Here is a 23,441-nt window from a genome sequence, read left to right on the forward strand (position 1 = left end):
CCCTACAGGCTTATACCGGTCACTCACATTCGCACGAATACGCAAACCCACAAGTGTAGGACAACATTTGCAAATGATTATGCAAAGTTTTCGCTGCATTCGTAGTTTTCCAAGCTGTATCGGTTTTTTAACGGACATCAAAGCGCGCGAACCGCGATCCTTCGCGTCGTCTCCCACACATTCGTGTGACTAGTAGTGCCCACGATTGCGAAGGTACGTTTCGCCATTTTCACAGCTCGTGACATCTACTGTATAGCGTACCTTCATCATGGATTGGAACAACACCAAGGTGATGGAGTTCATTGAACACCTGCAAAATGAATCGACCATATGGGACCCTCAAAAGAAATCCCATAAAAACAGAATAGCCGTTAATGACGCCTGGGAAAGAGTTAAAAACTCTTTTTCTCTTCAATGTTCTATTGACGAATTAAAAAAGAAGAGAAATTGGTGAGACATTCGTAAACAAGTGTAGGAGGAAGCGCAAACGGGATCGCAAATTGAATACCGAACCCATTTGCAAAGCCGTAGCCTCTAAGTTTGCGAATGAATGTCTGACGGCCACTCACATACGCGCGAACATTCGTACAATGTACAAATGTTCGCGTGCATGTGGGTGGGTGGCATTAGAGCAGTCGCTGAATGAACTTGTACCGGATCAGAATCGTATTCCACTGAAAAACCCAGCGAAAAACTCAACAGGCTAATATTATAGGATAAACGTCACGTTCAACCCTTTATCTAGGACCATACTGTTATTTGACAGAAACCGGCAGGATGGTGTTATTTAGTAATTGCACACATTTATATTTTTGCGGGCTTAATTATTATGACACAACGTTGCTCCTTTGTCTAAGAGGTCATTCCTATTGAGTACGTGTTCGCTTTTAAAAATAGTAGGTGTCTGCCTATTAGATTTGAAGAAAAGCACAGCCGCATTGCATGATACAACAACAAATATTTCTCTTCACCTGTGTATTTCCTCTTCAGCTTATGACGTCTGTGGTATACTAATTGGGGCTTAATTTGGACTTGGCAGATAGGTAATATTAAGGAAATATGCTGAGTCAATAGATATTCTAATTTGATTTAATGAGTACCCCATACTCAAATGGTATCCCGTAAAGCTCCATTGAGCACTCGCTCGTATATTGCTGTATATTTTACATAGTTGTTACTTATGGTGAGCATGTGTGATCAAAAGACTTATAAGTTTTCATAGGAATTTGCAATCTTATTGTACGATGCGAAATTTTACTTACAGGCGGTTGGACTTTTTGTGAGTCAACACGGGCAGGTACCACCACCCTGCCTATTTCAGCCATGAAGTAGTAGCAGTCTCGAGTCGGGTTGCACGTGAAATGTATCGTTATCCCAGATTACACGACACAGTTAACTTAGTGATATTATATACTTTTATTGCTACACGGGTGAACAGCCTCTCGGCCAACCTGGTGTTATGTAGTTATTGGAGCCTACATACATTACAACAAAGCCACCATCAACCTTGACGCATAAGGTTTAACTTTCAATTATCCCATCCTTCAAACCGGTTTCCTTTACTGCGAAGCAGTAGGAATGGGCAGAGTGATGATCACTAACGGTAGGCTCTTAAAACGACCTTAATTATTGTATATTAAATTATATTATCCGAGTTACATATTTAAAAAAGCGCTCATTTTGACCCCATGGTAACCAATGATGTTAGTGTTTCCGAACGCCAACGGCTTGTTATTGATTTTCGTTGCCGACAATCAAACGTCAATTTATGTCAAATTGTTTGTGTGTGAAAAATGGCGTCAAAGGAATCTCTTGATGTAAGTATTACTTTTTTGCCTGTTTTCTTTGCTTTTACTAGGTTTATTATAGATTTCAATGATGTTCCATGAAGATTATACAATTTATGTCAAAATGTGTAGATAAATGAATTTATTCAGCCTTCTACGGCACGTAAAATCATAGAAGACCACGCCCCAGAAACGAATTTAATATTAATTTGAATATTCTATGATTTGTAACTGAAACCTATCTTAATAAAGAGTCAGGTAGTTATACTGCGAAGTGTTCTTCGCCTGTGAACATCATCTGATATTAAAAGTCCTGAGAATATACTATTCACACTGTTCTATGTTTTTGTATTTATGTATGAAGAAATATTTTACCGGTCAATAATTATACTATATACTTTAATTGTGAACAAGCACGCATAGAAAATTATGTAACAGGAGATGCCTATACTTGATTTTTCGAACAAGGTTTTAATGGGAAAAAGAATGTAATTGACCTTATTATGGTCATTGGTCATTTATATAAGTATATCTTAATATCTCATTTAAGACTAAATAGCAATAAACATAAAATACTGTACGGACAGCACATGATAGTGAACAAAAAAAACTTTAACTCTAGTTGAATGAAACATTTTCTTGTTTCTTTAAAAAAAGAATTATAATCAATGGAAGCTTGTAATGAGACTCTTCAGCATACTGAGAACATTTCACATGATTATATTCACATTTCTCATATTGGTATCTATTCAAAATTATTCTCATAGTGTGTTTTACAACTTTTTTAATAGTTTTTTTTAGATAAAATTGAATTATGAAATATATTTAAAATATATTTATTTACTTAAGCATTCTATGCCCTCTAGAATAGAATATATATAATTAATAATATAGATACTGCAATTTATATTAAGAAAATATTTACTTGCAATACATCCCATTACGTAATATTGTAAGATATTTGGGAAATATTATTTAATGTCATATTATCAAAAGGAAAAATTTTCATCTGAGTGGATATTATATAATGTCAGCTCACTTGGTTTCAACAGTATAAAATAAAGTGGGACACTGCATGTCTAGGTGGTCTAAAGACCTTCGAAGAGTTGTGGGCAAGAGGTGGATGGGTAAAGCTGAAAATCAGGTTCAGTTGTGTGGATTTGGAGAGGCCTATGTTCAGCAGTGGACGACTTGAGGCTGATGATGATGATGATAAAATGAAAGTTGATGTAGTCAAGATTTTTTTTCTTAATTAGTACATTAGTCAGAAGAACTAATGGCTCATATGATAGTAACTGATTACCATTGCACAGTCACTGCCTATGGAAAATTACTCCTTTAAACCTCACACTTCTTATGGTGAGCAAATGTAGGGGAATAGGATAGAGGATATAGGAGAGGGATAGGATGTTGTCGTCGTGGCCTAAAGGATAAGACGTCAGGTGCATTCGTATTTAGCGATGCACCAGTGTTCTAATCCCGCAGGCGGGTACCAATTTTTCTAATGAAATACGTACTCAACAAATGTTCACGATTGACTTCCACGGTGAAGGAATAACATCGTGTAATAAAAATCAAACCCGCAAAATTATAATTTGCATAATCACTGGTGATAGGACCTTTTGGGAGTCCGCACGGGTAGGTACCACCACCCTGCCTATTTCCGCTGTGAAGCAGTAATGCGTTTCGGTTCGAAGGGTGGGGTAGCCGTTGTAACTATACCTTAGAACTTATATCTCGAGGTGGGTGGCGGTATTTACGGCATGCTGTAGATGTCTATGGGCTCCAGTAACCACTTCATACAAGGTGGGCTGTGAGATCGTCCATCAATCTAAGCAATAAAAAAAAAAAGGAATTTTATTCTAGAATCAGGTGGTACATGCCAAAGACAATGACTACATACTGTTGACTATATATTCCACTACTTCAGACACAAGTTTCGATCATGTCTTGTGGGCCATGCTAAACTCGCAAAACGTCAAGCCTTGATTTCAGCAAAATAAAGAGTTACTTTTTGAAACAACTAAAAGATTGTCTACTGCTTTAGAGCATTCTACATAAAACTATGATATCTACTTCCATATAAATGGCCAAGCACAAATTAGTATCATTTTCCTGTTTATCAACCGACTTGTTTCTAAGTAGCTTTTGACACTAACAAGCTTAATAATTTTTATTTGGAATAGTCTATGTGTAATAGGGCATTCACTGCTAAGAAGGACCCCTTTGGCATGGTCTTGCAATTCAAAGGAGTTTCCCTGCAACCTACCGAGAGTATTGGCATACTTGGGGTCGTTATTTCGAGCGATGTCCAATATCAGCGTCATTTGAAGGGCAAAGCTAAGTTGGCGTCAAAAATGCTCGGAGTCCTCAACAGAGCGAAGCGGTACTTCACGCCTCGACAAAGACTTGTGCTCTATAAAGCACAGATCCGGCCTCGCGAGGAATACTGCTCCTACCTCTGGGCTGGGGCTTCCAAATACCAGATACTTTCATTTGACTCCATACAAAAGACAGCCATTCGAATTGTCGATAATCCCATTCTCTCGGATCGCTTGGAACTTCTGAGTCTGCGGAGGGACTTCTGTTTCCTCTGTATTTTGTACCGTATGTTCCATGGGGATAGCTACGAGGAATTGTTGGAGATGATTCCATCATTTCGTTTTTACCAACGCAGCGCCCGTCACCGGAGTAGAGACCATCCATACTACCTGGAGCCACTGCGGTCATCCACAGTGCATTTCCAGAGATCTTCTTTGCCACGTAACACCCGGCTTTGGAATGAGCTCCCCTCCACGGTGTTTTCCGAGCGCTATGACATGTCTTTCTTCAAACGAGGATTGTAGAGATTATTAAAAGGTAGGGAGTGGCTTGGCTCTGCCCCTGACATTGCCGAAGTCCATGGGCGACGGTAACCACTCACCATCAGGTGGGCCGAACGCTTGTCTGCCTACAAAGGCAATAAAAAATTGAAGTGTTTTCATTTTTGAAATGTCAGAAAAATAAGAGGGAAATATATAAAAAACTTGACATGTCAGGGATTATAGGCTAATTATGAATATGAAAAGAAGGCGGCTTTGGCTATTGCGCCATTAAGTTTCGGGTTCAACACTCATTCGAAGTTGATAATTTTTTTTAAATATATTTTGGAATTAAGGAATGGGTGAGTATATTTGTTTTGTTCCATATGTTTGTTTCCGGTACTTGTAACAAGGAGGACCTATCACTTAAAATTGTTATGATTGACTTGTAAATTTATATAAAACTGCGTAGATATGATATTTGCGCTTACTTTTATAGTTTAGTAGTTAAAAGATTGAATAGAATTCGATTTGTTCTTTTCATTGAAACATTCATCTACCTTCTTCTTCTTCTATCTTCTTTATATATAAAAATGAATTGCTGTTCGTTAGTCTCGCTAAAACTCGAGAACCGCTGGACCGATTTGACTAATTTTAGTGTTGAATTATTTGTGGAAGTCCAGAGGAGGTTTAAAAGGTAGATAAATTTGAAAATGCTTGAAATTATATTAGATTTTGTTTTTCCTTTGATGTCTCCCCCGTTGGACGGATTCCTTTTGTTTGTTTTAAGTTTATCTTATACAAAAGTTTAGGTCTTTTATTTATCGATTGAGGCACTACGATGTCTGCCGGGTCAGCTAGTTTTATATAAAATTCGGGAGTTTCGCTAATATAATTCGTAAAGTACAGTAATGTAGACCTTGCACTGTGTTTAGTGCGGTTCGATAGTGGTCGTCTCGCAAATTGAACGCATCCGCATTTATGTCAAAGGACGCACGCGCTCCAAGACGCGATCATCACCAACCAAGGTTACGTACATCCGTGGGCAACTGCGATCACTTAAGATACATAAGTTTTATGACAGACAGATTAAATAAATGATGTTTTTATTTGAGTTTATGGGCAGGCTGGCCCACTGTCCACCTGTCGGCTTATCTCGCCACTCACCCTGACAGTTTTTTTTTGTATTGAGTATTTACCGGAACCCATAGATATAGTAACATTAATGGCATCACCCACCGTGAGACGTGAGGTCGAAAACTTAATTGTATTGTATAATGGTTGACCCACTCTTTAAATCGAAACGCGTGATTGCTTCGTGGTAAAAATAAGACGGGGATGGTGGAACTTACCGGTGCGAGCTTGCAACATCATCCAGCCCGAATTGTTATTCTTTCATGCGTGAAGTCGAATACATGGTATCCCATTAGAGAAATCGGTACCCGTCTGCGGTATTTGAACTCTGCCATATTCGCATCGATTGATACGAGCACACAAGGCGCTTGCTTATCTTTTAGACTAGGACGACTTTAATTTGCATTTAAAGTGTTATCTGCATTGTAATAAAAGTCGTCTAAGCAAACAAACAGAATTACCAACGTGTGCGGCCTAGCCTCGTTCTGTCCCGTGTCCCAATAATTATTTTTAAACAATTCAATAGCAGATCGGAAAATATCCGACACATTACTAATAAAGTAATGTAAATTGAACCATAATTTGAACCAATTGAATGAACAGAAGCGACCTTCCGCACCCATACTACATTATTATACTACAAATGAATGAATACACTTAATGGTCCGATTTTCAGCGTCACTCTCACAGAGCCACAACTCTATTCAACGTGTGACGATTACGTAAGTTGCCCCGAAAAGACTTATTCTTTTTAATTTGCAAATAATAAATCTTGTCAGTTAAATACGGCGGATTCGCTTTGAGTTTTATCTCTCTTAGGTCTCATCTAGTCTGACACTTCATCGAATTAATTCAAGTTTACATTTAGTACTGGGCTTCGGACGTTTTATTTCGTTAGAGTTTTCCAACCATTTGCAGTAACGCGACCATTGTTATGACAAGTGCCATAAATCTTAGTCGGGGTCGTCTGAGAGATCGTCTACACGTTTAAGTAATAGTGAGGCTAAGGTCCTCATGGCCATTGACGCAAATGACCGCACATCCCGCAGGATGTCGGGAATGAGAGCGTGTGCGTAACTCTTGCACTGTCGTGGGTGGCGAACATAGATGTTGTGTAACACCCTTTTAATGGGGAAATTATTCAGGATCGTCTAAACGTCAGCCGGAGAGCTATCTTTTGAAGCTTTTTAATTACGCCGTTGAAGCGACCACCTCGTTAGCGCCCGAGGAAACAGTAGACGGTTAGTTCTTTTTCTCTCAGAGTTTGGTCTCTAATTTAAATAATGTTACTATTATAATGTTTATAGAAAAATAAAGTGATGAGATGCCGCTGTGTGTGTTTACTTAATAAAAATATGTCAAATTTTGCAAACACGTGGAAACTCTTACTTAGAAATTCAAATAATTTTATATATACTTTTTTGATAATTTTACGCAAGCGCTTTCCTTTTTTTTCCAAACAACTTTGTATACATACCGCAACGGATACTACAATAAAACCATTCAAATTCTTTATTAATGTAATACCACAGTTGTTCATTCCAAAGTAGCAAATATTGTCGAAATACAAATATCGATAGTTTAAAATTATAAAGTTTATTTTATAAAATCAAAATGTTGCTTTTTACTTCACCATACTTTACCAAAGCTTTTATTTGCAATCATTGAAAAAGTAAAAGAATACCTGTATACTTGTAATTCATTTTTGAAAATCCACACATGTATTGTTAATGGGAAAACGAGTTCGCTTGTTAGTTAAGGAACCATGGCGTACGGGCAAACAGACGTGACGAATTTAAAAAACCTTTAACTCCGTAATACAAAAAAAAATATAAGAAAATGTAAAGCAAAAGTTAAAAAAAAAAACGACTATTCCTGATTACGTCTTTTATACGACTTGCCATCATAACTGAATTATTTTATTTACAAATAGCATGAACTAATTACATAATTTAATGACTGCAAAAATGTTACGATACAATCTAGAACGACATTACAAAAATCCGCATAGCCACCGAATGAAGAAACTTTAGCTTTATTTTTTCGTCCTAAAACTGTACTTCAGTTCTTTTATGAAAAAGCACCAGCTTGCGTACCTTATGTAACTTGATACCTCCGTTGTTACCACGCAACCTATAATACCTATAAATTTTGCTGTTGTATATGTAGAATTGGAGGAGGCGAAGTAATAAGTTGCGTCATTGCGCGTGCCTTTCGACAAGATAAGCTACCTGACGACAAATAATATTTTGTAGGGTTACGAAGGCCACTTCGAAGGAAATGAGGCGATATTGGGACGGGTGAAGCACGTTATATTCTACTTACAGAACGTCATGAAGTCTTCAATATTATACAACCACTAATGTTCGCAGCAGTTACTATGAAAAAGTAGAGTAGAGATATGATACTGCGAAACTCTGATTTGAAATTGTTATGAATTAATTGTCGAATGTCAATCAAAATGATTTGAACTTTCCATTTTTATAATTTACAGAAATATCAGGATTACGAGTTTCCTTTATGAAATTCATACTAATTTAATTGGTATAGATTCTCGATTCCCTACACTTGGTGTTGGGTATTGATTTCTCGTAGACACGCTATCTCTTTGGTTTTGATAGCAATGTATAGTGATTGAAGCAATTTAAATGACAACGTAACTACGAGTGTATTATGTATATTAATAAAAGTGGTAACACGGAAAACTGTATATAACTTTAGAGCTATGTATAAACAATATTTTTAAGGTAATGTGGTACTAAAACAATCTCATCTTTATATTAAACTGACATTTTCTATATAAAAATGGGTCATAGAATCTCCTCGCTTTTACGTTTATGTTTTGTTTCCGAGCAATATCCGTTGTTCTTACTTTGTAAAAAGACAGCTCTTCCAACATTTTTGCCTTCGTATTGAACATTTACATAGATAAAATATTGGATCATGAAAACTACGTTTTCTTGTAAAACAATGGAAAATAAAATGGCTTTCTCGTTGCTTTGTATTTGAAGCATATTTAAATGCTATTTTGTCTATGGACTTCAGTAATGGCTCAACGCCACGCGGGTTATAGTCTTGTATGTACGCAAAAGGAACAATTTACTCGGGCAATGTTCTTTCCTAACAATATTCATGATTTGTTATTTGATTGTGTATGAATACTGAATATGATATTATATGTATGAAAAGTACAGAATATTCGTATTAGAACACATTGGATATATTCCAATTTGAAATTAAAACTTTCATAGAATTTTTTACATGAAATAGCCAATTACGTAAGACAAACGGGAGTTTAAAGCGAATTTATTATACATAGGATGCTTTCTAGCTAGCGTGGAGTCGATTTGCCCGGGCATTCGGCTTGGTGCATTGGTCGGTAAAGAGGTCGCCATCGATCGTTCCCAGTCTCGACGCCATGTTTTATAACTTAGATGCACTGGCGCCGAGTGTTGCCGATTTCTGTTTATGCGTCCGTTGTCATAGCTAGATATAATATGTCTGCGGAATTTGAACTTGTTCCAAATTTGGTAACTAGTTGATAGTCTGGGTACGACTTTAACAGCTCCAATTAACATCGAATCGATTGTTCTGGATTTTTAAACTTTTCAATTAAAAACGAAATCACCTAACTTTATTTCTGTCAGCGGTTTCCTTTAGGCAACATAAAAAGAAACTCGTCACACCAAGTTATAGTAAAAAAAAATTGACAATACTTTTAGTATGACTAGGAAATAGTAATAGTACAAAGAGGTCGTACACTTGTATCGTCTGATACATATTCGGATAGACTTGATTACTATGAAAATTGCTTTGGCATGATGCCTCCCATAACATACGTTAGTAGCGTTGGTAATGAAATGTACATTTGTAAAGTGAAGACTTTATTAAGTGCACTTTTTACATACTTATTGTTTGTTACACATTATGCTACTACAACGGAGGTGGGAAGTAGGTACTTTAGTTACATTGTTCAGCCGGCAAACGCAAACTTCCAATATCCACTCTGATTTACTACATATTGGTTTTACTTGGTAAAATGAGGACAACATTAAGTTTTACACTAGTTTCTAGTGAAAAATGTTGTTAGTTAAAGCTTGTAGTAGGTTACTCTATGGTAGTTGATTTATGTTCCAAATCAATTATATTAAATACGGACACTAATCCTTAAGCATTAATGAAACTTCTTTCTCCCCGTTTTCTATGTTATCTAGTTCTGAGCCACGTGAGAAATTTGAAAGTATTATCTTAAAGTTTATTAGGTAATTAATTAAAAAATTTTATTATTGCTTTTTTGGGTGGTCGAGCTCACAGCCCACCTGGTATTAAGTGGTTACTGGAGCCCATAGACATCTACAACGTAAATGCGCCACCCACCTTGAGATATAAGTTCTAAGATCTCAAGTACAGTTACAACGGCTGCCCCACCCTTCAAACCGAAACGCATTACTGCTTCACGGCAGAAATAGACAGGGTGGTGGTACCTACCCGCGCGGACTCACAAGAGGTACTACCACCAGTAAATCTGTTCCGAAATTGTACCCCTGACCATTAGGTGAACAGAACTAAATTCAAAACGCGGTAAAAATAAGCTTCTAATGGGAATGGTCTAAACATAACTCAATAATGAAATTTTGTGAAATTCAGTCTCTGTAGCCGCCCGGGAATTATGTAGACTGAGTAGATTAATTAATAATTAAACAAATTGGCTGTGAAGACTTAGTACCGCTCAAACAAACACTGATTCAATTTCGTGGATGTGTTCATAAAAATTTAGTGTTATTGCACACTGGAATTAGCCTGCGTAGTGAATTGGGTCAATAAACAGAACTAACCTTAAAATATCGAACTGAGAAATACTATCCATTGGCGTACTTCACTACAATACTCAGTCTGGCAATCTTGATAATAGAGTGGTTTGATTAGTTTCATATTTATATTATTTTTCAACCAGTCTATTATTAATTGTTTGAGATATTCTTTACACCAAACTTCTAAAACTGTTTTTGGAATATAATGTACACGCATGGTATTGTTATAAATTTATTATTTCTGTAACAGAAATCTTCAGATTGATTCGGTTTATCAATAATTAAAAAGCAGTAGCTTCGCACAGTGTTAGTTAGTCGAAATCCGTTGCCAGGCGGACTGTTAGGACTCTTTAAAACCATTGTTTTAATTTTCATTCTTTCTCATTAATCTTTTATCCTAATTAATTAAATCAATACATTAGATAGCATTTCTAGAATTTCTACCCTTTAAATGATTTTGCTGATTTATAATCCCGCCGTAACTGGTGTTCACTTTCGACTAATCTATATTATTTTACAAAACACTGACTTGAGATTGTAAGACACTTATGAAATCCCTACCTATTCGAAATAAGGGACACACATGCCTACCCGGGTTATGTTCTCGTTCGTTATATCTGTATTAAGTTCAAAGGTCAGAGGTAAATTGGTCTTGGCATTTGTCAGAAGCAGAATAACACTGAAATTCAGTTGCCTTATTATATAACGGAAGGGTATCTTATTATTTTTTAACTTATAAATTGCCTTTTTTGAATAGATTGTCACGAAATGATCTCAACCCACCAGAAAATACCTAAACTAAGCTTACAGTGCGTAATATTTTCGCGAGAGATTATCTACACTCATTGTTTTTTTTTTTCTAAATGTAATGTACAATTTGTAATGCATTTACTCAGTTCGTAATGTACTTCATGAGAACATATTATATAACCAGATAGAATGGCTTTTCGTCTGCTCTATATTTTTTCATTATTATCTGCCCGTCATTAAAGCTTTCGTCAATTAGGGTATTGTTTACGAGAATAGAATGCGTCATCACGCGAACGGAACTAATTAAGCCTCCGAAGGGCGATTCACTTTCCCGATTAATTTCAACGAGGGAGCGTCCACAGAATCGCGAAGTTTCTTATTAACTTGTTTGTGGACGATGATAATTAGAATTCTAGTAATAGATTTGCGCTTCAGGTGAAATAAAAGTAATAAACCATTTTGTTGTTGTTTGTAAATTGCAAAATAATGAATGTTACTTTGTTGCGAATCAATTATGATATTGACGCGTAAAGTTTATTATAATTATAGTGACAGTGACTTATTGATAATTAGTTAATTTTACAACATTAAATGACACCAATAATTTCCTCATAGTTTACATGGATGGATTTTGTAAATAATAGTGGTGCGCTAAAATCATATAACTGAATTTCAGTGAATAAAACGTAAAGCTCTATTTTTAAATAACTAAATATTATAGTTGGTTCTACAAAGCGTATTATTAAATAAAATATCAGTATATAAATAGTTAAAGTATACCTAAATACCAATGTTCGGAAAATATTACAACTCTTACATACTAGTTTGTCAAATGTAGTAGTATATTTAATGTACTTTTTATTACTTCGTTAAAAAGAAGAAAAAAAAACACTCTCGGCCAATCTAAGTTTCCGGCCCTGTTTTAAGGTCTGAAATATTGGCACGATGTCATTTTCAGCCCCTCGGAGTGTACAATTTAAATGTAAATCAACAATAAGACGCGCTTGCCGAACATGATTCGACTGATAAAATCGATATCGGATTGAAGTTTATGAACTCCGTAGAAACAGATTGTGGTATAGTCATAATTGACTTTCGGTAATAATAAATAAGGTTATAATGTTATACTCGTAATCTATATATTAATACGTGAAGGAAAAACTTTGTATCCCTTTTTACGAAATTTTCGCGGACGGAGGAGTATGAAATTTTGCACACTTATAGAGAATATAGAGAAGAAGTGCACAATGCTAATATTTTTTTAAATAATGCATAAAAGATACATTAAATCAATAAAGAAAACATTACATACACTACATACCATGTATTTGACGCACACACGCATGCATACTATTGTAAAACTTTTGTTCTTGACGTCTGTTGTCAAATTGAGATTAAATATTGTTTGTCTTTGTTATATATTTTTTATAGTGTAGTCTTGGCGAAATTTGTGATTATAGAATACAATCTTATTAGTGTACAATCTTACAATTCCAATTAATTATAGTCGAATTTCGACTACTGCGGGACCTCTAGTATTTTTAATTAGGCGTAATTTGTGCTGCATTAAAGGGGTGACTTCCGAACCCATAAAGTATCCTAATGTAATCTAATACAATGTTAGGTTTCGTAGGTTATCACAAATATTTGTATCCGGTGTATGATTTCCTCGATATCGATATCCCTTCGATGTGCCATTCATTTCATGCTGACTGCTTACGTATAAAACCTGATGACTTATATGGTTGCTCAAACAGTGGTGATGGTTGATGCACTAGTAACGTATGTGGAGTCTCGTACGAACGCTATACTGCCATCAATATCGCGGTAATTGCGACACAAGTCTCCCATACCACCCATAGTATTGGATTAGCTCTTAATCCAATTGTCTACGCAATGGACGCTCCGCAAAACCCGCATACTATCGCCCATGGAGGTTCAGCAACAAATCTGACTTATTCAAAAATTACAATTATTCTGAAGCTGTAGATATTGGTTATACACTTCCAGACACATTTCGAAATGTCGTCCTATTTTTTTATTTTTATTTTTTTATTGCCCTCGTAGGCAGACGAGCATACGGCCCACCTGATGATGTGTGGTTACCGTCGCCCATGGACTTCAGCAATGCCAGGGGCAGAGCCAAGCCGCTGCTTACCGTTAGCATTAATATTATAACGATTCCCTAGACATCTACTGTACGACGTACATTGAGAGTATTATGCTCAAAATATCACTATAAAACTCAAAACAAAAAAAAAGGTTTATTTCTTACTTGTTAGTTTTTTATATGTTTCATTACAAGGATAAAACCAAGAAAACTTTAATACACTTGTGTGGCCAGACTATCTCAAGTAGTACACGTGTTTGTCATTGACACACTATCCTCTGTAGTCCGTTTTATTTGACTTTGTCCCTTAGAGGATTACATCAGTACCCCTGTACGAACAAATATGAGAACCTCGTTATTTCGAGTATTTGACCAAACAAAAGACAAAGTATCGAGGTTTATATATTAGGTACCTATGCTAGTTTTTAGCAAAACTGGAACGATCGATAGCGTTGTTATAACTGACCTATTAGACTTACTGCCAATTAAATACGACGGAAAATTTTCATCACGAAAGCCCTTGGCCATGAAACGTACGTGTTCCATATAAATTTATTATTACAACACTACCTGCGGTGTAAGGAAATGAAATAATCGCCGAAAAACACGAAACGTAATACGCGTTTTCCACCGCAAAGCTCTCCCGGGAACTATGAATTTTTTATATTGTTTCTTATTCTCCTCTTCCTATAAACACGTGTTACATAATTCACTATTATTTTATAAAGAAAGGTACTTTTTAATTTGGAGCTATGTGAATATCAGGTAAATTATCGGTCTCTTAGACACAATAGTGAAATAGAAACAGATCTTTATCCGATTTTAAACATTACATTTGTTTTTAGTTGGGTAGTTTTATAGTTCTTCGGAACCAGTGCGTTATGATTATCGTTATTCACGGATTTCAGTAAGGATGATGCATAAGAATGTGAATGTGAAGTATTATGAATTGTATAAAGACAGCTATTTCTGCCGTTAAGCAGTAATGCGTTTCGGTTTGAAGGGTGGGGCAGCCGTTGTAACTATACTTGAGACCTTAGAACTTATATCTCAAGGTGGGTGGCGCATTTATCTTGTAGATGTCTATGGGCTTCAGTAACCACTTAACACGAGGTGGGCTGTGAGCTCGTGCATCCATCAAAGCAATAAAAAAAAGACGGTGTCCCTATGATGGGGAGCGTATGATTTCTGTGCCATCGTGGCTAATATAAAACCTGCACCTAAACAGGTTACAAAATTCGCCGAGGTTTTCCTTGTGCATCGGCCTTAGTTGAACAGGCTAGCGTGTGCCCGCCGCCGTCTTGGTATTGATTAGGCAGGACTGCTGAATGTTACATAACTACGTCAAGTGCTCGTAGACTCGGAGACTATAAACCTAAATCGATTGTTGGAAGTAGAACACTGTACGTTCTAATCGAAAGCGAATATATCAAGCTACATTCTATACGTTCATGTTTTATTAAAAGGTAATTCATATAAAAACCATGGCCTAAAACAGATCGTAGGCTATTTAACACCAAATCGACCTAAATAGAACTAGTGGATTTGGATACCTTCGTATGATTGTGGCCACTGATAACATTATTATAATAATGGAGGCATAATAGAAATGAAAGAGAATAGATGTTGCCATAATCAGTAATTTACGGTGACAGATACAATTCCGGATTTCGAATCCTAATCCGATACCAAACAATTGAGCACACCAGAAATATACGTCTTCCACAAAGATGGATATAAAATTCAATTTGTTGTTGAAACGCTCGCAAGGAATAGCGTGACAAGGGAATGCTGCTTTTAAATTAAATTTTCTCGTTCTATTTGAACCCTGAGTGGTTTCGTATTTTCACACAGCTTCACGAAATAGATGGAACGTATTTAATATATTAAAATACCTTATTATTGAAGGTGTAACATGAACAACATTAATGATCTTTCTTTTCACCATTTCCCTTGACAATAGGAACATGTGTACACGTCCTTACGGATCCATCAGATCCAATAACCTTTGCACTAGACGCCTTCAGCTCGCGATTCCGATCCGGTAGTAGATTCATTCGCGAAGCAGCTACTCTTGAGTTGTTAGGTCTCCTCCGGAGGCGCTCGGGCAGCTGTTAGCAAATCCCACCCCTCCTGGCTGAGCCTTTGCTCGCCCACCTGTCCTGGTGAAACTGGAAAGGCCTCCGGGCCACCAGTAATCCTTCAATCATAAAAAAAAAGGAACATGTGTAATGTTTTATTTTATTCTCAATATTATTTGTCGAAGTTTGAATTCGAATATTGCGCCGGTCAACATCGTAGCGGCTTTTAAAAGTGAATCAGTTACCTACATGCCCACATGAAAAAGACTCGACGTGTGATTTTAATTATTATAATAGACGGAACAAGATAAGTTGTATTCTCACTCATATTGTTTAGATGTCTTTCTTGTCGACTGCAGTATTCATATGAATGTAAAAATTCTTAGTATTTCAATAAACACAGAAAAGAGAAGTTGATATGTTAATTCAATTTCAAGAACACAGAGACAAGTCATATTTATATTTTCACAAATGGCGAAGTTTATTTGACACGCTATGTAGTTAGTTGCTTCGCACTAATATGTCCATTCTGCAATAACTCGGCATTAAGAAGCGTCTTTCGGCGCTCGTGTATGGGCGCATACTATCATTCTTTGGACATATCTCCCGGCGAGGAAATGACTATAGAACGCCTTGTCGTTAAGGGCAAAGTAGAAGACACCAGACCGCATGTAAGGTTGCCCATACGATGGACCGACCAAGTCAAGTCAGTAGTTGGCGGTTTTTTGCATGAATGTACCAAACTCACCACAAATCGGTAGAAGTGCTCGTGAGGCGCATAACATCTGCCCACAGCAATACTACTGAATGATCACCACGACCGCTCTGATAAGAGTGAACCCATAAAGGAAATAGTTAGTGGGTTATTAGATTGACAAAGTTAGTTTTTAGAGCGTGCCGTGTTGCGCCCGTATATTTTTCTATAGGTCTTTACTTTGGTGCTATTGGCAATTACGATCAGCAGAGTGGGACTCCCGTTATATTATAAAATACAATTTAGACTTTCACATTACGTCTGAAGGTGACGTTTAAATTGGCCTGTCTATCGACTCCGGTAAGCCTTAAAATAGTGTGGCCATTTAGAACGATGAGAAAGGGAACGACTCGTACGCCATGTCATGAGGTCGTCATGAGAAAAAGCAGTAATGTTGATCTTTGAATAAATATCTTTTATGTGATTTTGTTGGACTTTTCACAATCCAAGTATCTACTTTGTCGTTATAAGGATCGTTAAAGTAAGATAAGTGACGCCTGATCGTTTCAATAAATTATCTTTCACACAAATATTTTATGGTATTCGGGGGGAAATATGACCAGGATTCAATATGTAGTTAAGAAATCATTGATCGATACTGATGTATTTAACTTTGATTTTAATGTTATTTTATTACACAATTGTACAATGGAATGTAAATAAAGAAATAATTCTAAAATTTGTATTAATCTTTCGGTAAATGCTTAAGAAATAGAAACGTTATGCTATTGCTTGAATTAAAATTGTATTATAAATTAATTCAATTATAACACAAAAGAAAAATCAAATTCGAAAGTGCATAAATTTCTCCAAGCTAAAACCTAAATCCAACGAAACCAAAAAGGTGCACAACGAACTTCCCGGCAAATTTTTTGTTTCAGAACACGCATACCTAATAGTATAATTTAGCTAATCTGAATTAACAAACCTAAACTGTTCTTTTCCTATGAGTCACTTGCACGGCGTACCAGATTACCACGGATCGGTTCAAAGGCCGGATTTTATCCAGCTTTAACTGCAATGTGCCCGCTATCCAGTCTTTAGATTGCATGAATAATGCTCCACATAAGATGAAGATTTATCATTTTAAACTTCGAGCTGAACTGATCGCTTCAACGATTTGTTTGCGAAAAATTACAAAGGAAAGATGAAATTCTGATTATACACTAAAAATATAAAATATTTACTACCATTCGCAGTATCTATATGCTTCTCACGCTATTTTCTTTCTCAACCTATACTCTTGCTAATTTGCGTTCTGGATACTAATGACCGGCGGTTAAATGAGTTTGAACGGATTGATATCAATGCTCTGCTTATTTCTGCTCTAGAGTTATTATCTGGAGAAAGAGTAATTATACTCCGGTTCAAGTTTGATTGGTAGGAGAAGTGGCAGCTTGATGGCATTCAAATTCAATAGAAATTCAAAAATAAAGTAGTTTATTTCGATTAAGGTGTCATTGAACATTGTTTAGTCTGTGTTAAAACAAAATTTTCCATTGGCTAGGATGTGAGACACAGTCTTGAGAAGAACTGATGAAATAAACACAGCGGCATTGATACTTGTATCTATGGGCTAGATTGCACTTCGACCTCTCGTCGTATTCAACGAATTCGACGAAAACGGTGACCGGTGATTGGAGAGATTAAAAGCACCGAGAGTGAAACGGGAGCATCCGATAAGATACGCTTAAGACGACGGAGGCTTTGCGTTGTCCCGTCGTTTGGGTCAGTTATGTAATTAGAGGCCGCCACGAGGGTTATCGTGTCGCGCCGATTTATCAAAGTAGGATTCTGACGCTTCCTTAAGATAGTTACGTATCAGTTCTAGATTTAGGTCACCGCGAATATCTATATTCCTTACATACCATAGTGCTCCGACAACTATGTTACAGAAAAGGGATTTGAATAACTTGGAGAGAATTTATGTGGGTGAGGGCTGCGTGAGCGAACACTACATTTGCATAGGTTAGCCTAACGTATGCAAGTTTTGTAGAGTGTCACCTTGTTACGAAGGGACAATTTACTTCGCTTGCAGATCATGAGGTAGAGACAACCGAACGCGGTTTGGTCGCGGAATGTTTTAATGTGATGACCCCTCGTTACTTGACCTTCACGGCCCAAGGTATGGGCTGGCCTAAGATCTTGATGCTGCCGTATAGCAGAAAGTTTGTCAACATTGAAGTAGTTTATATAAAAAACTGATTTATCAACATTACAATAAAAAACTAAACTAAAAAGACTAGAAATAAGCGTATCACTCAAGCAGTGCCGTCCAGTAAATTTTACTTTTGGTGTCTGTAGTAACCGTAGATGGACCCCAAGCTGGTCCCATAAACGACGATGCCCATAAAAAATTAAAAAAGAAAATCGCCAAACAGATGGAAATTATATTTAATCCTCATATTCTCTGACATCAAGCCCAGTAAATTATTGTTAATTCTTAAATTCCCTGACTTACCAAGTCCAGCATATTTTCTTCACAATAAAGAAAGTGAAGTGCAGAATGAGGAATACACTAAGCCTCTGTGGATAAAAGCGGTTGTTTGGATTAATTAACGTGAAAGCCTCCGCAGTTAACAATGGAACCTCTTCCAATCTATTGTTAATGCTTTTATCCCATACCATTGTGCTAAAGTAAATCAATTTACGCGATACATTCCTAGGAATGTTTCCAGTGTGCTTATGTAGTGTTCAGTAATACTATTAAATAGATAGAATTCAGACAGCGATATTTGAGAGCTTTATGTGTTTAACTGACTATTGAGGATTTTTCGTATTTTCATATTTAAACAGGGATCAACCGAATGAGACAAATTCGTAACTTTTACATTTGCAAATTTAGTACACGCTACTTGCGTGTGTTGTATATTGCTCCTGATGTCTAAAAGAAATGAATGCTGTGTGCCCACTAGGTTAGCCATCGTTCCAATAGGTTTATATCTTCAATGTCGAGGCCCAAATTGGCTTCACACCAGTAAGAATAAGCTCGGCCGGTAATCAACGTCGAAAAATTTATTTTTAGCAACCAAACATACACTTACGGTATGAGGGAAGTGTTTGGGATAGTGTTTGTAATTAAACAGATAGTTTTTTTTTTTTTTATGATTGAAAGTTTACTGGTGGCCCGAAGGCCTTTCCAGTTTCACCAGGACAGGTGGGCGAGCAAAGGCTCAGCCAAGAGGGGCGGGATTTGCTAACAACTGCCCGAGCGCCTCCGAAGGAGACCTAACAACTCAAGAGTAGCTTAAACAGATAGTCCTTGAATATCAAAAGGAAAGTTACAAAAACTTACAAAATTCGAAATTGCATTTGAATAATCTGATTTGGAACTGCGTACAAATTTCTGAATCTGCAATTCAGAATGAGATCTGTTGCCTCTGTAGTCTGTTTTCATTAAACTCGTTTACTGAGAAAATCTTTGTCGAGACCACATTAATATGCATTGTGACTATGTGTTGAAACACGAGAACAAATATAAATCAGAGTGGTTGAGCGTAATGAAATTGCCTATATCTGATTTCTTTGCTTGTTTTGCTTTTACGATGTTATTTGTGAGATATTTTCATGCAAACTGGATTAGAAAGGTAATAAATTGTATTTTGTAATATACACTGGTGGTAGGGCGTCCGTACTGATGGTAAGGCCTATTGTGTACATGCACGGATAGGGACCACCACCCTGCCTATTTTTGCCGTGAAGCAATAATGCGTTTCTGTTTGAACGGCGGGGCAACCGTTATACTGTAAAAACGGAGACTTAGAACTCATGTTTGGGGGTGGGTGGCGGCATTTAATGTCTATGGGTTCCGGTGACCACTTAACACCAGGTAAGCCGTGAGCTCGTTCACCCATCTTAGTCACAAAAAATAAAATAAAAAAATATATTTCAATAAGCGGAATTTATTGATAAGATCAAAAGGCCTCACGATAATTATTTAGTCGACTTAACTGATTCTAATCCCGGTTAGTTTGCAAGCACCTCAAGGGATCCATGAACCATCTGACGAGTTCACACTAAGCTCTCGTTTAATGGCGAAACGTATCCAAATTCTATGGGCTGCCTCGTCACTGAAAGGTTTCGAAGCCCACTTTCAATTTCCAATCTCTGATACTATGTATATTATTGCCATATTGCCATCATATGGACCGCAATTTTCCCAAAACATAAACCATTAGAAGTGGATGAAAATATACAACCTTTCATTTCATCATATAAAGTTTCATGATCATGACTAGCATATACTTTTCGTTTAGATGATGTGTTTATATCTATTATGTCACGAATAACCTAAAAATTAACACCGTATTAAAAGTATTTGAATACCCTATTAAATAACAGACACTTGAATACATGCGCGTTTTATTTTTTATAATGTCACCAGGACTGCGAATTTCACTCATGAGATACCCACGCGCAATTTTTCCGTTACTCCATAATGAGGAAAGAGTTCAGCCAAACTTTTCCACTGTCCGGGCGTCTGCTGAATCTTAAACTCTTCATTACGTTAATTCTTTACAGTGTGATAAATGAGACTGGGTCTTCGCTTGTTTCATGATTAAATAATTATTTAATTTACGTATACTATAAAAAGTTAGCTGTTCTGGCTTCTCTGGCTCATCTAAATTCATTGTCACGAATAATCTAGTAGATAATTTGCATATCTTTACCTGGTGATAAGCACTAATCCGATCTTATGGACATTTCCGCTCACTTCATAAATTAGGTCTAAGTTTTGTATTGGATCAGTTTTCATTTCAAACTGGAACCCACGGTTGATTCGTGGTAGAAATAACGCAATGCAACCCATAAAGAATTATATACATTATGCTTCACCACCAGTATTTAGGGGGCAGAATTACATAAAGAAATATGGTGAGGTTACTGGAGCTAGTGTGTACCGATAATTGGTAAGTAGCTTGAGGCTGAGGTCGCATGTTATTATCTTCTCTATACTAGACATATTATTACGTAAAAGAATCTTTTGGTCTGAATATCTGATAAAATCTCTATGTAAACGTCAAATAAACTTTGGTGCATTGAACCGATCGGCGGACGGAAGTTCTTCGAAGCCGACGTTACAGCGCCAGTTCGGACCAGTTTTATCTGAATTATATTTAATAATAATTCCTTCATTTATTCTCACATATTAGCGCATATAATTGTCAGTTGAAATGTTAGGTATTTTCAATCAATATAAATACCTGAACTCTGATAAATTAAACTCCAAATTAATGAGCTCTAATCGTTACTTTAGTTATCATTTATTTTATAGTGTTTAGACCATTAAGCCGAGTAATTGTCATTTAGTATTCCTTTCGATTGGTGTTTTTGCCTACCTACTACTAGTAACCTCAAGGGGGTTATACTAGTTTCACTGAACGTTTAGTCGTGCTCACGGGGCTTAGCCTATGATACTTTGCTGACATCTGCTCTATTTCTCGCCTTTCTCGTTCATTTTTTACCAGCTACCGCTTGTTTTCGATCTGCCTAGTCTGCCTTTATTATCTATCTTTATTATCTATCTATAGTGTACATGAACACTTCATCACCATTATCTTTCTTTGTTTAGTTTTAGTGTGTCCAGCCTTTGCCTTAAACACGTTATTACGGATCCTCGCGATCCATTAACGGTGCTTTAGGTACCACAAGCATTGGTCACCATCCTCGTCGAACCCGTCACTTGCGACGAAGGGTCGAGTAAATTAACCCATAGATACAGCCCACTGAGTTTCTCGCCGGATCTTCTCAGTGGGTCGCCTCTCAAGGCTATATCAGCATAAGTAGGAAAAAAGTCCAGCTAATGTCCGGTTTGGATAATTAATTTGTCGCCTGAATCTAAAGCTTGCTTAAATTTTTTATACTATTTTTATTTATCCATTATATTCAAACTTATTTTGATGGTTCCTCGGTACATACTAACCATATTCGGGGATCTGCGATCAAGATCTTTTGGCAAGTGTAGGTCAAACTAGCAATTAATTTTGTTTCAATATTTAAACCTTGTTGATTTTTTCTTTATTTTCTCTTAGACTTGTCGTTCTCTTAATTAAATTATGTAGAGTATGATAATTATACTGTCCTTATAACGTTAACATGCTAGTAACTAGGTCAAAACTTATAAACACCTTAGTATTTAGCACATCGTTTATATGTTATTTATCTTCATCTGAAAACTGTGGACGTGCGGTATAAGAATGGTGGATTTATTAAGAGCAATTTTTGCCACTTTTGTTACCTTTCTTGTGTGAATTTATGATACCACCTAGGACTTTGATCTTGATTTTTAATTATTTATTCCCTTAGTTTTGATTAAGAAATAATGTAAAATTGTTAGCACTGTACTAGTGGTGACAGAGGGTGTGAAAAGTTTATAAGATAGCGTAAAAGTCACCATGGCCCAAAGGATACGACGCTTGCTGTCTCGTATCGAGCGATGAGAGTATGCCGATCTTCGAATCCCGCATTTGTGTACAGACTTTTCTAATGAAATACGTGTTTGATATGTGTTCTCGAATTATTATGACGATGATAAAATAAAATCTATGCATTATAAAAGATTATAACTAGTTGTTGAATTAACCAGTTATATATTGTTAGTACTACGGTGCTATGCCAAAAACCTCCGCTAAAGTGAGTAGTAACCAAGAACAAAGTTTGAACTATATCCGAAATATAGTTCATTGACGCATGTAAGACACGATCAAACAAACTAACGTATATTAGTTTTCTATATTAGAAGATAACGTAAGAATTCTTGGAAATTTCATTTCCGTGCGTTTTTTTTGTTAGATATATATCATAACACAATGTTAGTATAGTAAAAGCATGATCTGTATTATTTCAATTTAATTTTGACGGTCACGATAAATCTGAGTTGAAACCGCCCGTTAATGATTGTAGCATTCAACATTTCAAATAAATCATTTTTATTGAATTTTGTTATTTACGATGGTAAGAGTCGTTAAAATATAAGCATACTGGATGTGTCTGTTTTCCGTTACATTTTGTATTATAATATTTTAAATTACTTGAAATTGAATACTCACCAAAAATTCACGATTGTTATTATCAGTTTTAAGTGTATGCTTTAAAACAAAAAAGTTTCACAAAAATTAGTGTAGCCATTATTGTGCGTTCTTCGACCAAATGAACAAACAGACAGAAGAGAATATAAAAATTGATGACATGAGTAAGTTCTTAAGTCTTCTTC

General features: G+C 36.3%; 1 protein-coding gene across 5 annotated transcripts in view; it reads left to right on the forward strand.

The window, feature by feature from the left end:
* The first annotated feature begins 1,736 nt into the window (after nt 1–1,736).
* The window catches only part of LOC101743662 (sodium/potassium-transporting ATPase subunit alpha), a 46,276-nt gene continuing 24,571 nt past the window's right edge, over nt 1,737–23,441 (forward strand). For 2 of the 5 annotated variants that reach the window (XM_012689265.4, XM_004921773.5), the window contains exon 1: nt 1,737–1,817. In XM_012689265.4, the coding sequence (XP_012544719.1) occupies nt 1,794–1,817 (24 nt within the window). In that variant the 5' untranslated portion in view covers nt 1,737–1,793. The remainder of the gene's footprint in view (nt 1,818–23,441) is intronic. The other 3 variants (XM_004921770.5, XM_062676164.1, XM_021347071.3) reach the window with 3 other exon arrangements.

Source organism: Bombyx mori, chromosome 25 (assembly GCF_030269925.1).
Source record: "Bombyx mori chromosome 25, ASM3026992v2".
Classification (NCBI taxonomy): Eukaryota; Metazoa; Arthropoda; class Insecta; order Lepidoptera; family Bombycidae; genus Bombyx; species Bombyx mori.